The 15,261-nt window shown below is 38.9% G+C and overlaps 1 protein-coding gene across 1 annotated transcript in view; it reads left to right on the top strand.

The window, feature by feature from the left end:
• Positions 1-15,261, top strand: part of LOC111143567 (chromosome unknown C1orf87 homolog) — an 85,501-nt gene that overhangs the window by 56,827 nt on the left and 13,413 nt on the right. Inside the window, 2 exon segments of the mRNA XM_022497391.1 lie at positions 9,145-9,197; positions 14,652-14,699. Coding sequence (XP_022353099.1) covers positions 9,145-9,197; positions 14,652-14,699 — 101 coding nt within the window.

Below are 15,261 nucleotides of genomic sequence, written 5' to 3'. Positions count from 1 at the left end.
TTAACTCTATCTTCTTCTTTATTTTTTACTCAAATGTCACCTTGTCCACCTAGTCCATAGCCTACACTAACTACCCTAGTTGAAGTTGTAGTCTCTCAGCCCCTCTTCCTCTTACCCTGCTTTCTTCGACACACTTCTAATGTATTCGGTGATTTGCTGATGTATGATGTTTATTGTTATCTGTTGATCTCTGATAGACTATAAGCTATACTGCCAGGAGTCAGGAAAATTCTTTGTTTTGCTCACTGATGTATCCTAAGCATCTAGAGCATGGCCTCTTAGAATTCAATTCGCACATATTAGAATTCAATAAATATCTATGAAAGTGAACTAAACAAGGGAAGGGGTAGAACGTCAAGATACTCTCAGGGATACATGCCGATACACAAATTCTGACTAGTCCCTCTCGTGGCCAAATTGAAAAAGGCCATTCCTAAAGACCTCATCAAAATCAGGTTCCTTGTGCTATCTTCTTAGCACTCAGCTATTTTCTTTCCTAAAACTTATCATTATTTGTAATTATGCATTTATTTATGTGATTTGTTACTTTAATGTCTAGGTAGGTATCTCCATGCTGGCAGAGAACATGACTGTTTCCTTCACATTATATCCCCAGCATCTTGTAGGCCAATACTTGGCACATGATAGTCACACAGTAAATATTTGATTAATTCATTTATTAATTTATTTAACAAATACTTATTGAGCTGCTATTGTATACCAAGCACTACTCTAATCACTGGGGACACAGATATGAATGCAACAGTCTCATCCCTTGTGAATCTTGTATTCTAATGGGGAAGAAAAACAATAAAGAAGCTGGAATATGTGACATATATTACATGATGATGAGAGCAATACAGAAAAGCAAAGAAGGGTAAAGGTTACAGTGAACATCAACTGATAAATAAATGATGGAAGGAGACTGAACCTAGCCAGTGAATTTTCACCAGGCCAGCTTCGGGACATGGGGTTTCCCTCATCTAAAACCTTGGAGGTGGTTGAGTAGCGGGGAGGGAGGTAGTTAAGCAAAAAGAAGCAGAAAAGTGGGCTATGAGCCAAGTAAAAACCAATCATCTAAAATTGGGAGTCCCAAAATACCCCCCAAAAATGGAGAAAAGCAAGTATCAGCACTCACATTATACCTGGTACATAGTATACTTGATTAAAAGATGGGGTCCAGAACCAAGATTCCAGGAAACAGATATATGAGAATAAAGGGATTGGGGAGCAAATGAGGTTAGGCTACGTATATCAATATTGTCAGTTTCCCGCTGTTTTATGTGCATATCAGAGAAGCACACCGATTTCTTTATTCACCTGTCTTTGACCTTTGAATGTTCAAGGACATCAAACCATGAGAACTAGTGAAGAATTGCATTTATAAGTGATAAACCTGTTTCATCCTTAAACAGTCATTGGCTAAAGCTTCTTCTGTTGAATTAAATCCATTCCGTTAAGGGCTTTGTATGCAAACCTATATCCTTAAGAGATTAAAGATGCAATTTAGACACACATTTTAGGAGCTGAATGCACGAATCATTATTTTAGTACATATTGTCCATTAATCTGCTGTTCAATTGGGAACCCATTTGGAATGTGGCTGCTTGCTAATTAGCAGGATTCTAGTGCTGAGCTGCTTCCTGATTAAATGTCCTTTAGAATCAATAAAACATCAGGAGGGATTATGGTGATGTGGGATTAGCCCCATCTAACCAAATAAAATGAGTTGTGTTCCCTTCTTAAACTGTCACGTTGCAAGAGCTGATGAGAGGAGCAATTTCACGAACGATGTTACAAAGTTGTTGTTTTTTGTGTTGTTTTTTTTTTAAACTGAGATTTTGTTTTTTGCCATTTGCCTACCAATTAGCAGAGACATTAGTGAATGTCTGCTAGGGTAAGGCGATTTTGAGAAAGACTTGATTACGATTTCAAATCTCTACTCTGAATCACTCTTATGTAAAATGAGTTCAGGTTGTGTTGGATGGAAATTATTATCCTCACTCTTGGCCAGGAACACGTAAGTCAGAATTAGCATTTAATGTTTCTGTGTGACTTTGCAATAAATGGTAATTAAGGAGGGCAGAGAGAGAACAGGAGGCAAACTAATACCCTAAAATTGTATTGGCAAAATTAAATGCTTCAAACCCAGTTTAAAACACAGGCACATAAGCCAAATTGTGTTGGGGGAGGGGATAAATAATGAAGCTACTCTGGAAGCTGCATAAATAGAATGCAGCAATTGACACAGCCACAAGTAGGACTTATCATACACATCTGGCCCATTATGAAGAGTGCAATTAGGTTGAAAAGGACTGGTTTGATAATCCCAGGAACAATCAGAGGATTTTAGGAGATAAAGCAAACATGAGGTGTCCGATTCAGCAATTACTTGTAAATGGGAATAGGAAAATTGGTAGTGAGCAATTAGAGAAATGTTATGGATCTGCCCATCAGCTGGGTCTTGGGAACTGGACCTGGCTCTTAAGAGTTCACTAATTTTGTCTTCTTTTGCAGAAGTCCATATCCATATGGGGTCTGAATAATAATAATAATAATAATTGATATTATTATCATTATTATTGAGTCAACATTTATATACTGGTAACTATATTATAGGCAATATTCTAAGTGTTTTATAAATATTACCTCTTTTAATCCTTGTAAATGCTCCATGAGGTAGGTACTACTATTTTGCAAAAGAGGAAACTAAGGCACAGAGAGGGTAAAACCAATAGGTAACTGATTCATGAATTCATCAATCAGGCTGAGTCAAAAGCAGGCTCTCTAGCTTCAGAGTCTTCACTCTCAATACACCATATAGACTCTCCTGCAAGTCCCAGGAAACTCGGACGCTTCCAGGACACTGACCAAGCATAAGGGCTTTAGGCAAACCCACTGAGTTCCATGGCTGGCTCCATCCTTGGGCTTGGTGCTGAACAGTCTGGATTTGAGGAGCTCAGTATCTCCAGTCCTCTCCCCTAAGACCCAGGAGAGGTGTGAGATACAGATACAAAAGCAAGGAGGCTCTTAAGTTCCAGGGTGAGTCATGATCCAAAGAAGTCCAGGGCCCAGCCCAGGAGGTAACTTCCCCTCACCGGTTGAGCACCTCCCCTAGCCCTTCAGCCCCTTACCTTGGGGAAAGGCAGCTTGAGTCCTGGAATCATATGGACCTAGATAGAAAGCTTTGCTCTGGAATGCCCTAGTTTTGGGAAGTTGGGCAAGTAACTAATTTCTCTTTACCTTAATTTTCTCATCTGTCAAATGGAAACAAGAATTATTTTGTATGGATTTGAGAGTTTATTCCCTTATGAATCAAGGAAGTGTTGTGCTTCTCACAGTTAACTGGAAGGCAAAAAGAATACAACGCAGGGCCCTCCATCAAGAAGGTGAACACAAAGGAAGATGGTGGAGAGGAATGAGCATCCCAGTGGCTGAGTTAAATGACATAACAAAAATAACCTCCTGACTTGAGGCTGTAAGGGACTGATTCATGTGGCACCTTATATGCCCCAGGCATGGGACTAAATGCTTTACATGGCTTATCTCATTTTACTCCTAATAGCCCCATGAATTATGTTTTTATATCCACTTCACAGATGATGAAACTGAGATTCAGAGACCTTAAGTAAATTGTCCCAAAAGCTAGAATCATTGAATCTTTATTTCTGTTATGGGCTGAATTGCATCTCCCCAAATTCATACGTTGAAACCCTAACCTCCAGTAACTTACCCTATGACCCTGTTTGGAGATAAAGTCTTTAAAGAGGCAATTGAGTTAAATAAAATGAAGCTAAGAGGGTGAGCCTTAATCCAGTCTGACTGGTATCCTTACAAGAAGAGGAAATTTGGAAATAGAAACACCAAAGATGGGTTAACAGAGAGAAAAGACCATGTGAGGACACAGTGAGAAACTGGCCATCTACAAGCCAATGACAGAAGCCTCAGAAGAAGTTGAACTTGCTGATACCTTGATCTTGGACTTCTAGCTTTCCAAGCCATAGAAAATAAATTTCTGTTGTTTAACTGCCAGCCTATGGTATTCTGGTACAATAGCCTACCTGTCTCCTCCTTCTAGAATATTCTGTAGTCTCTCAGCTGGAGGAGAATATTACAGGATCCTTAAGGGAATGGCATGATAATTAAATGCTTCAGACCATGGGATTTAAACTATGGTTCTAGCAGTCTGAACAAGCTGGCACCTCAGTGCTATTCTACACTACATTTCAGCTGAGCTTGGGGAGACCTGTAGGGACTAACCAGATAAGAGAAGGAGTAGAGTGTCTTAGAAGGAAAAAGAACAAGACAAAGAAACAAGCAAAAGTATTGTGGATTTGGAGAACTATGACTATTGGTTATGGCAGGAGGATTCATTTCATAAGCTGGAGAAAGGTAATGGGCTTAGGAAGTAAGCACCAACATACTTTTGGTTTAAGCCTTTATGAAGCTCATAAAGAAACAGGTTACCTGTAATTAACTTAATCAAGATTACCAGCGTGTTTCTATGAAATAGGCCACCTTTTGTATGTTTGGTATGTTTAGGCTTTTGTTCCATGTTGTTTTGATATATAAGACTTACTGTATAAAATTACTTATTGTATAAAATGTCATCCATGTACTGTATAAAATATTATCCACTTAACAATCCATAATTAAAATTCCAATGAATAAATAAAGAGGCAAAAACTTCACCAGTAGCCAAAACTAATAAGCACTCTAGTGCCAAAATCTAGAAGGAGTCTCCACTAACGATAAGTAAATGGAAGCTGGGAAAATCAGTGAGTTGGCATTCATCCTTGGCCCTGTCTACCTGTGAGAAGCACAGCTGACAGAAGATCTCTCGTCCTTTCACCAGACTTCCCCTTGATTTGGAGGCCCCAAGTCTTGACCTACTAAAAAATGACACAAGCACCACTTTCTGTAGCTGCAAGAGTATTGTTAGCCTGTGTCCATACCCACCCAAGGGTACATACCCATACGCTTACCCACACACTGCTTTTCTGTACCAATGCAGAAAGCACAACTTCTGAGAATGACAGAGCAAAAATTTGGAGTGGGGAAGGAGGGCAGGGGCAAATCTTGCTGTGATGTCTGCATTTGATGAGATGAAATGCCTGCCAATAAAGTCATGTGAGTTGGAGCAGAGAGAGGTAGATCCCTGTAGTTGTATATGTGGAGTGTATTGATGATGACATACATGCTAATTTCATGTCTAATATGCAACCCATCTGAGCTGGTCCCAACCAAGGGCCACCAGGTGTCAGTGAGGGTTGGCACTCACTCCGTGACTGTAGGACTAAATGAGCAGCAAATAGGACCAAGGAAAATCTATGCAACTGATCTGTTGAGTTGTGTAGAATGTGAAGAGTTCCTCATTTGACAGTGAATAGAGAGAACTCCAAATATGAGATCTAATTTTAAAAATACTGCAGAATACAGAGAGGCAATGAGAATCCTACAGATTCCAAATAGCAGCAAATTCTTGAAAATTATTACTCTAAACACTAGGAAATGTTTAGAAAATCATTGATGTTCTCTGTAGGCTGTATGGAGCCATGTCCTCTATTGAAACCAACTGGAAAGTAATAAGCATAATAAACTACTAAAATGAAATTTAGAAAGCACTAAAGTGAACAGAAGAAACTGAAGGAACTTGGTAAAACATGGACAGTTTCAAGGAAGTGGAAGCTTCTATAATCCAAATTAAGTGATAATCAGGAGTGTAACTATATGTGCTGATGTACGTCCACTAGACTAAATGGGATCCCTTGTCTATATATACTTATACTGAATCATTATGTTGTACACCAGAAACTAATATAATGTTACATATAAATTAGATCTCAATAAAAAATTATGAGACAATCAAGGAAATCTGATCATTGCTAGATAGTTGATGATATTAAGATATTTGTATTACATTTTTAGGTCAACAAACTTTTTCTATATAGGACCTGATAGTAACTCTTTGGGTTTTGTGAGTCTACAGCCTATTTCCACTACTCAACTGTGTCACTGTAGCTTGAAAGCAGCCACAAACAATGCATAACAAATGGCTGTGGTTGTGTTCCAATAAAATATTAATTGATTTTTTTGAGAGAGATCAAGCAAGCGTGATTGGTGGGGGGAGGGGCAAAGGAGGAGGAAGAGAGAGAATCTTAAGTAGACTCCATGGTGAGTGTGGAGCCCAACGTGGACCTCAATCTCACAACCCTGAGATATTGACCTGAGCAGAAACCTAGAGTTGGATGCTCAACCAACTGAGTGACCCAGTCACCCTCCAATAAAATACTATTTACTAAAATAAAAGAGGTAACCAGGGATCAAAAAAAAGTAAAAGTGAAACTAGGTAAAATCTATTAAGAATGTCAAACTTGAAAGTTTTCCACAAAATTTAGAAACAAAAAACAGAGAAGAAAATGAAAGAAGATAGTAGACATAGAAGAGAAAAAATAGAAATTGAACCTAAGAGGCCTTGGCATTGTGGAAGAAGAAACTAGAAAAATGGAACAAGAACTAACAACAAAACCTACAAGTGAAAAAAACTTTGCAGAGATGGGAAAAAAGAAAAAAAACCTCTGGGTACAGATCAAAAGGACTCAGTATGACTAAGCTAAATGAAGGGAAAAATACATCCATGTCTATCCTAACAAAAGTTTTGTGTTTACAGAGACAAGAAAATTACTTAAGGAGGCAGACCAAAACCAAAATAAAACTAAACCAAAGCAAAGGAAGGAAAACATTAATTTTAAATGAACTCAAATCAGACTGACCTCAAACTTCTGCAATAAAGAATACCAGAAGACACTGGAGCTGTGTTCATGAGAAAAAAATGTAACTGAAATCAAATTATATTACATTCACGTGTAAGGCCATATAAGTCAATGGTTGAGAATGCAAGATTTGGAGTCAAACAGCCAGAGTTTAAATTCTGGCTACCTCATTGATCAGTGGGTCCTTGGGCAACTCTTTTACATGTTTCATAGGATGGTTGTCTCAATTAAATGAGATAATGCACACAAAGTACTCAGAATACTTACTAAAGGCCATTTTAACTTAATAACCTAGTGGAATTTAGAATTTGAACTCAGATTTGCCTGAATATAAAATCAGGCTCGCAGACTTTGTCCTCCAGTCCTGAACTCTCTGACTGCATTGGGAGTTTGGCACCTGCTTCTGTGATTAGACTTAGAGTGCCTGTTATGGTAACTGGAACCCATTCTCCCATTTAAATTGTCAATGGCTCTTTGAGGGTCCTAGGGTAATGTAAAGAATACAGAAGAAAAAAAATTAATTAGAAGGATCTCAAGGATTCCATTGATCACATAAGTCCTATACATTTAAATCAGGCAGTGCCCAGGCTCAATACTTAATAAACTTTCCTCACAGTCTCCTCCCCCTACTATCAGCACTATTCAAGAAGGGGCAGAAGAGTTTCTGGTGCTGTTGGTCCAGATGACTTGTCCCATATTTGATAACTCCTAACAGCTCTGAAAAAACAAAGGTTATGCAATACGGAAACATTGATGGATCTAGATTTTTATTGTCACATTGTTGTGGCTGTTTTTCTATGGGTCAGAAGATGCTATAGGCCTAAACCTGGCCCTCCTAGGAGGACAGAATTGCAGCAAGCATCAAAGTCAGGAGTTGCTTCCCCTGTAGCTCACTTCAGATCTGTGCTAATATCAGACCTTTGCATTGATATTTCCCAACAGTGCTGCTTTTCCAACATTCTTTCCCTGTGTATCCCAGTCATCATCTTATCAGGCTTATGATTTCTGCATACCTCCACCTTATCTATTCTTGTGCCCAAACTGACATGAATCCCCAGAGGCCAGATTTCCATACCAAAAAAAGAACTACTTTGACCTGAAATGTCATGTATGGGAAAAGTTATATGAGGTATAAGCAAAACAATGAATCGTTTTTATTTAAAGAGTAAAATCACATGATATTAAAACTCTTCTAGAAAATCCAGGGCTTCTATATCTTACAACTTGGGCTTTATATTTCCTTAACCACTGATGGGCAAAGAGGAGATAACAATTCTTACCAGTCGCAGTTTGGTGGCTAGCAACAGAAACTGCCTTTTGTTAACCTAGACAAAAAGAAATATTTTGAAAAGATATGGAGTTATACACAAAACTGGGGGAAAATAAAACTTTGGGAAGAACCAGAGCCAAAAGTTAATGAGAGATACAGAGACAGGGAATGGGAGAGAGGGAGGAAGGTAGGGAAGGATGTGTGGAGAAAGTGATAAATAGATAGAGATTAATTAGACAAGGTGAGTCACAACACTGGCCAGGGTAGGCTATGGGATATTGATTATAGTCCATCATCCCAGAGAAGATCATTTGTATATAAATGGAGGATGGATGTCAGGCAAGCAAATACAGGTAATTTTCATGACCAACATTTTCCTAAAGTACTTGTAAACTTTCAGTGACTATCACACGTAAATATAAGCTTAATTCTCTTCCTGCTTGGGGATTTCACTAAATGTTATCTATTTGAACTCAGAACTTATATCTATCCACTCTTGTGTTTTTTCCTGTATCACAATAGTTCCCATTCTTGGGAAGACTATAAATAACATTTCTAACTTCCTTGACACCAAGGTTCTGGAATTGATTTAAGCTCCATCAGTGAAATGCAACTGGGTGAGATTTGAAAAGCAGAAGTGGCGGGGGTGGGAGCAGGGATATTTTAAGTATTTACTTATTTTCCTGAAGTAGTAGCAACTCCAGATCCTGGCAGGCAAGAGTTTTTGCAGTGGCCAAAATGCATTTTGTACTTCCTAGTCACCAACCTCATAGTCAGGGACAACTGAGACATTTGTCAAAATTTTCTGCAGTTCACTGGTCTCCAGAACTGGTGAGGCCTAATTCTGAGCCTAGCAGCAGATGCCAATCTTCATTCTACTAACCCCTGCAATAATTCCGTAGACACCAAATTTCCTATATCAAAGCCCTGTTCTAGTAGAGACCCCTAAAATAGTTTCTGTTTCCTGAATTATACCTTGAATGATACAGGTATCAAAAAGCTCCTTCAATATCACTATCAATATAAACATTGACTTTATTGCACATTCTTTCAGAGCTTTCTACATTGAGTACCAATGTTATGTTTACTTTTCTTGTACAGACGGCAGAATTTTGTTGAATTGTTGAACAAAGCTTCCTCTGATTTGCCCACAGGTGAGTTTGGTGGTTTAGTTCCTCGAGAGACATCCCAGTTCTCAGAGCCACTGTTGACTCTGCTGCTTTGCTCCAGTGGTTTTCTGGTTGGGTTTCATCTTATTGCTCTCAGAAATGTAAATGGCTCAGCAGTGCAGAAAAAATAGGACTCAGGATTGCCTTACTGGCTATACTTTTAGGCCAGGGGGATCATAAAAGGCATAATTCTCCAAGTTGTATTATATCATGAAACATTCTCTAGTGAGAGCCCTTTCAGATGAATGCAGCTCTTAGAGAAGAAGAGGACATGATTTATTAGCACTTCAGTTGAACAGTCCCTTAGATCTAGGAATGCCACAGCTAGGTAATTACCCTACAGGCATCTCAAAAAAATAAAATTAGAGTAAAATAAAATAAAATAAATGTTCAGTGTAGCATTTTTTGGTAAATGCCTCTAAAAATGGAAGTAAAAAAAATTTTAAGTTAAAAATAAGAATGGAAACAATAAGAAATCCTTCAGGGACAATTTAATTAAATTACAGTATATCCAACTGATAAAGTTATGCAGCTATAAAATAACATGGCTGGCCTTGATACAGGAAGATTTCCAAGACATATTATTAAGTGAAATTATAAAGATTAATTTGGGCAAAATATTTAGCAATTAGCAAGTTTTAAATGTGACAGGTGAAAAAATATGCATTGATATTAATCTGCTGTCGCAATTTCTATTTACTACATTCATCAACCATTTAGTGATTACCTTTTGGATCAAAACACAAGGTACCAAAAGTTTGAGGGGAGGGGTGGTGTCTCATTCCAGCAGAACAATAACCTTACTGGGTGTTTCAAACAGGGAACTTACAACAGAGGATTGGGGAACAGGTTGCACAAGCATTAAACAAGCAAAAAGAGGATGGTGTGTGTATTCATTTCCTTAGGGCCACCACAACAAAGTTCGACAAACTGGGTGGCCTAAAATAACAGAAATCTATTGTCTCACAGTTCTGGAGACCAGAAGCCTGTCCTGAAACCAAGATGTCAGCAGGCCATGCTCATTCTGAAGTCTCTAAGAAAGCGTTCTTCCTTACCTCTTCCAGCCGCTGATGGCTCCAGGCATTTCTTGGCTTATGGTTGCTTAATTCCACTGTCTGCCTCCACCTTCACATGGCCTTCTTCCCTCTCTCTCTTTGGTGTCTCTGTATCTCCTTTTTCATATAAAGCCATCACTGTTCATTGGATTTAGAGCTCTCCCAAACCCAAAATGACATCATCTTAACTTGATTACATATAAAAAGAGCCTGCTTCCAAATAAGGTCACATTAACAGGTACTAGTGGTAGCTGTGTTCAAAGACACAATTCAACCCATGGCAGTTGAGGTAACCCAGAGCTTAGGAGTTGTGGAAACCAGCTCTCATCCTTAGTGCTGAGGGAACATAGTGAAAGGTGTACTGTTAGCAGAATCTTGGCAAGTGCTACTACATCGCTGATTCTAGGATCTCCAAGAATAGACCAAGCAGCTAGAGAAAGAATTTTGAAGGAGGTGCCACACAGCTGGTTACACCATGTAGTTTGAAACTCAGTGTTTCACAAATAGGGCTGGTGCTTGGATTTCTGACAGAACACAATGTGGTGAATGCTGGGCCTACTGAATGGGATGTCCTGTCACTATTCATCTAGATTTTGAATTTTCGCATATGACTTGTGCTCAGAATGTTGAAAAACACTTCAGGAGTCTCCTTCAGACCCAAGAGTGAGGTCCAGGAGGCTTCTCTGACAGCTCAATCTTAGCAACAGCAGTAGCTCTCCCCTGATGATGGACAGATATTAACAAACTACAAAAACAAGAAGAAAATACTTCTACTCTACTCTCCCCACAGTTTAATCTCCCTCCAAGCATCTCCCCGTGCTGGAATTTAGCCTGAAGCCAGTGGGCCAGGGAAATGTACTTGTAGATCCCCATCCCAGCATTATAGAAAAGAGACAGAAGGGATGTGCTAGAAGACAATAGGGTAATAGCAAGTGAGGGTTCATTTTTCATGATGTCATCTATAACTTCAGAGAACTCAGTTTTGTTGAAAAAAAACAAAACAAAGACATCCAAAGGTGATCACAACAAATGTTTAAACCAAATACTTTCTCTTTCTCTCTCTAGTATAAATCCAGGTCACTTGATGTATTTGTTTGATAGAGTCGCTTACACAACAGATGTTTATTTTCTCAGAGTTCTGGAGACTAAAAGTTCAAAGTCCCAGTGTTAGCAAGTTTCAAAGTGTAGTGAAAAGAAGGGCCATCTGTACCCAAGTGTTCATAGCAGCAATGGCCACAGTCACCAAACTGTGGAAAGAGCCAAGATGCCCTTCAACAGATGAATGGATAAAGAAGATATGGTCCATATATACAATGGAGTATTATGCCTCCATCATAAAGGATGAATACCCAACTTGTGTATCAACATAAACAGGACTGGAGGAGATTATGCTGAGTGAAAAAAGTCAAGCAGAGAGAGTCAATTATCATACGGTTTCACTTACTTGTGGAGCATAAGGAATAACATGGAGAATATCAGGAGAAGGAGAGGAAAAGTGAATTGGGAGAAATCAGAGAGAGAGACAAACCACGAGAGACAGTGGATTCTGAGAAATAAACTGAGGGTTTTGGAGGGGAGGGAAGTAAGGGGTTAGGTAAGCCTGGTGCTGGGTATTAAGGAGGGCACGTATTACATGGAGCACTGGGTGTGGTGCATAAACAATGAATCTTGGAACACTGAAAAAATAAAATAAAATTAAAAAAAAAAAGAGAGAGAAAGAAAGAGGCCTTTCTCCCCTTGGCTTGCAGATGGCCTCTTTCTCACTGTCCTCACATGGTCTTTTCTCAGTGCAGGCACATCCCTGTCTCTTTGTGTATCCAAATTTTTGGTCTTATAAGAACACCGGTCAGACAAGTGTCTTCATTTTAATGACTTCAGTTGAACTGAATCACCTCTTTAAACAGCCTGTCTCCAAATACAGTCACATTCTGAGGTACTAAGGGTGAGGACCTCACCATGTATTTGGGGGGGCAGAATTCAACCCATAATGGATGACATAGAAAAGTGTACAAAAAGATGAGCCAAAGTCTCACCTTTGCAACTAAATAACCATCTTCTATTGGAACACTTATTTTACTTCTCTTGGACTCATTTTTCTCATCTTTAAAATTAACCCAAAGTAGGAAAAAAAAAATACCTGCTCTATTGCTCTAATAGGGTGATTACAAGTATGAAAAAGTTTTTTAGGCAATATTGCACTCCACAGAGCAACAGGACTTTGACTTTGGTGATACTTCTATTGCACTGTTGTTTTGATAGTCCATAGCTTATTGAGAAAGTTAATGCCTTGATCTCTTCCCATTTCTGTGTTGCTGGAGCTGTGATGATTAAGTACTCTGAGGGAGGTGCATTTTACTTGCCTGTTTTCTTGAAAGAAAATACATTATAAGAAACTAAAGGCAGCTATTCCTTTTGGGTGTGAAGAATTGTGATTTTTTTCATTCCTGGAGCCTCATTTCACTCAAAAATTCTATAATAACATTAAAATGACTCCTTTTTATATGTACTGCCTTATATCACAAATTTATCTCAATGGGACTCCCAAGAATCCTATGAAATTCTTTTTTAATGCATACATGATAATCATATAAATACTTAATATCTGTGACTTGGGCTAAGGTCTAGAATGCACTAGTTTACAGCAGACCAAACCTCTTGGCAAGATCAACTAGAAGACTAGATAAAATATAAAACAACATCTTTTTGAAAGCTATTATTTGGAATTCAAACTGAGTACCAGAAAAAAAAAAGAGGAAAAAACCCTCTGGAAGAAGTTAACATTATATAAAACCTTGAGACTTATTTATATAAAATGTCCAGCATTCAATTACAAATAATCAGGAATGATACAAGATAGGACATGGATTTTCAAATAACTGTAATTAATATGTTTAAGAGAATGGATAAGATGGAGAATTTCAGTAAGTCATTTGAATTTATAAAGAATATCTAGAACAGAAAAACATAAAAATTAATTTTTAAAAACTCACTAGATGAGTTGAACAGAAGGTTGAGTGTAGCTGAAGAGAGGATTAGTGAACTGAAATATAGTTCATTAGGAAATATCCAGATTGAAGCATGAAGGAACAATGAGGATAGAACATACCAAAAAAAGTATATGAGACATATAGGAAATGGCAAGAATATTCAGTATACATCTAAAGAAAGATAGGAGGAAGAGAATAGAGCTAAAGCAGTATTTGAAGCAATTATGATGAAGAAATTTCCAAAAGTGATAAAAGACCTCAAGCCAGAGATCCAAGAAGTGTTATGAACTCCCATGGAGACAAATAAAAAAGAGCTTAGACCCCTCCAGATATGCTATTGTCTGAGGTCTAAAATAGTATCTCACAAAAATGAAGTATGGTTCCAACTTTAAATCTCTTCACTGTAGAGCCTGTGAGTGAGGAAGAGGAAGAAAAAGCAGGAAGCACAGAGCAGGGTTATAGCAAGGCTGCTAATGGAGGGAAATTGGAAGGAATAATCATAATTTCAGAGTCTCATTGATCCCTCAAACATCTCTTGAAGACCTATGACTCAAGACAACACAGAAAAATGACTAAGAGTTTAACCTCCCTTTTATTAAGGAAAAAAAATTCATAGTAATTCCTACTTAGAACTGTTTCTCTTGACAGGACAGAAAAGCTAACTCAGTTGGTTTAGACAATAAAGAGTTTTGGTTTATGTAAATAAAAAGTCTGGTGGCAGTAAGAGCCATAGGCTGGTTTGATGTAGTCATTAAAAATGTCAAAATCTTGGGGGCACCTGGGTGGCTCAGTGGGTTAAAGCCTCTGCCTTTGGTTCAGGTCCTGATCTTGGGATCCTGGGATCGAACCCCGAGTCAGGCTCTCTGCTCAGCGGGGAGCCTGCTTCCCTTCTTCTCTCTCTCTCTGTCAAATAGATGAAATCTTTAAAAAAAAATGTCAAAATCTGGGATCCGGTTTCTTTCTGGCTCTCTGCTCTGCTGTATATGGTGCTGGCATCAACTTTAAGCTCTACATGGTAGTGCCTCAACTTCTCCAGACACTTTAATAACAAAATAGCTACGGTAGCCAAGGTCATCATATCTTCACAGCACTCTCTTTTGGCCAGTCCTGCCCAGAAGGAGAGAATTTTATGAGTTGAGAAACTGTAGCAGATGTCTCCTCTCATCTCAGAGGCTTAGACTGAGTTTTATATCCACCCTAGAACCAAGACTGTGATTAGAACACCATGATGGTCTTCAACTAATCAGAGACCAACCTCAGAGTTGGAACTAGGTATCATTCTTACCAAACCACAGCACTAGAATGGGGGGGGGGGGGCACAAAGTAAAATATAGTTGCTATCACCAGAAGGGGGTAATGAAGAAGACAATCGCCAGAGAAGAAATGAATGATGGAAGGAAAAGAAAATCAATTCCAGTCACATGCATGGCCCATGAGGCCCTTCAGTTCTGTGAATAGTTAAACTTCTCTTCCCCTTTCATCCCACTTCGGCTAAGCTCTCCTCTCAGCTATTGCCTGAATGTACCAAACACTTCTCCCTGCCTTGGACCTTTGCCTTTATGATAGCTTTTCCCTGAAATGCTCTTTCTGCAGACATTTGCATGCCTTTCCCCCCATGTTTCTCAGGGCTCTATTTGAATGTCACGTGGAGAGGCCTTTGGTGAATTCCCTCCCTAAAATAGCAACTGCCACTGGGACACCTGGGTGGCTCAGTCGGCTAAACAGCTGCCTTCAGCTCAGGTCTTGATCCCAGGGTCCTGGGATGGAGTCCCACATCAGGCTCCTTGCTCAGCTGGGAGCCTGCTTCTCCCTCTGCCTTTCCCTGCCACGCTGCCTGCTTATGTTCTCTCTCACTCTGACAAATAAATAAATTAAAAATATATAAAATAAAATAAAATAAAATAACAACTGCCAAGGCGTTCTACCCCCATAATTGGCTTTAGCTGTGTGTCTAGCCCTTATCACTACTTGCCATTATTTTACATATCTCTCTTTTGCCCTCACCAC

Source organism: Enhydra lutris, unplaced genomic scaffold (assembly GCF_002288905.1).
Source record: "Enhydra lutris kenyoni isolate GAN:26980312 unplaced genomic scaffold, ASM228890v2 scaffoldscaffold9, whole genome shotgun sequence".
In the NCBI taxonomy this organism is placed as follows: Eukaryota; Metazoa; Chordata; class Mammalia; order Carnivora; family Mustelidae; genus Enhydra; species Enhydra lutris.
This window is presented reverse-complemented; position numbering and strand designations above follow the sequence as displayed.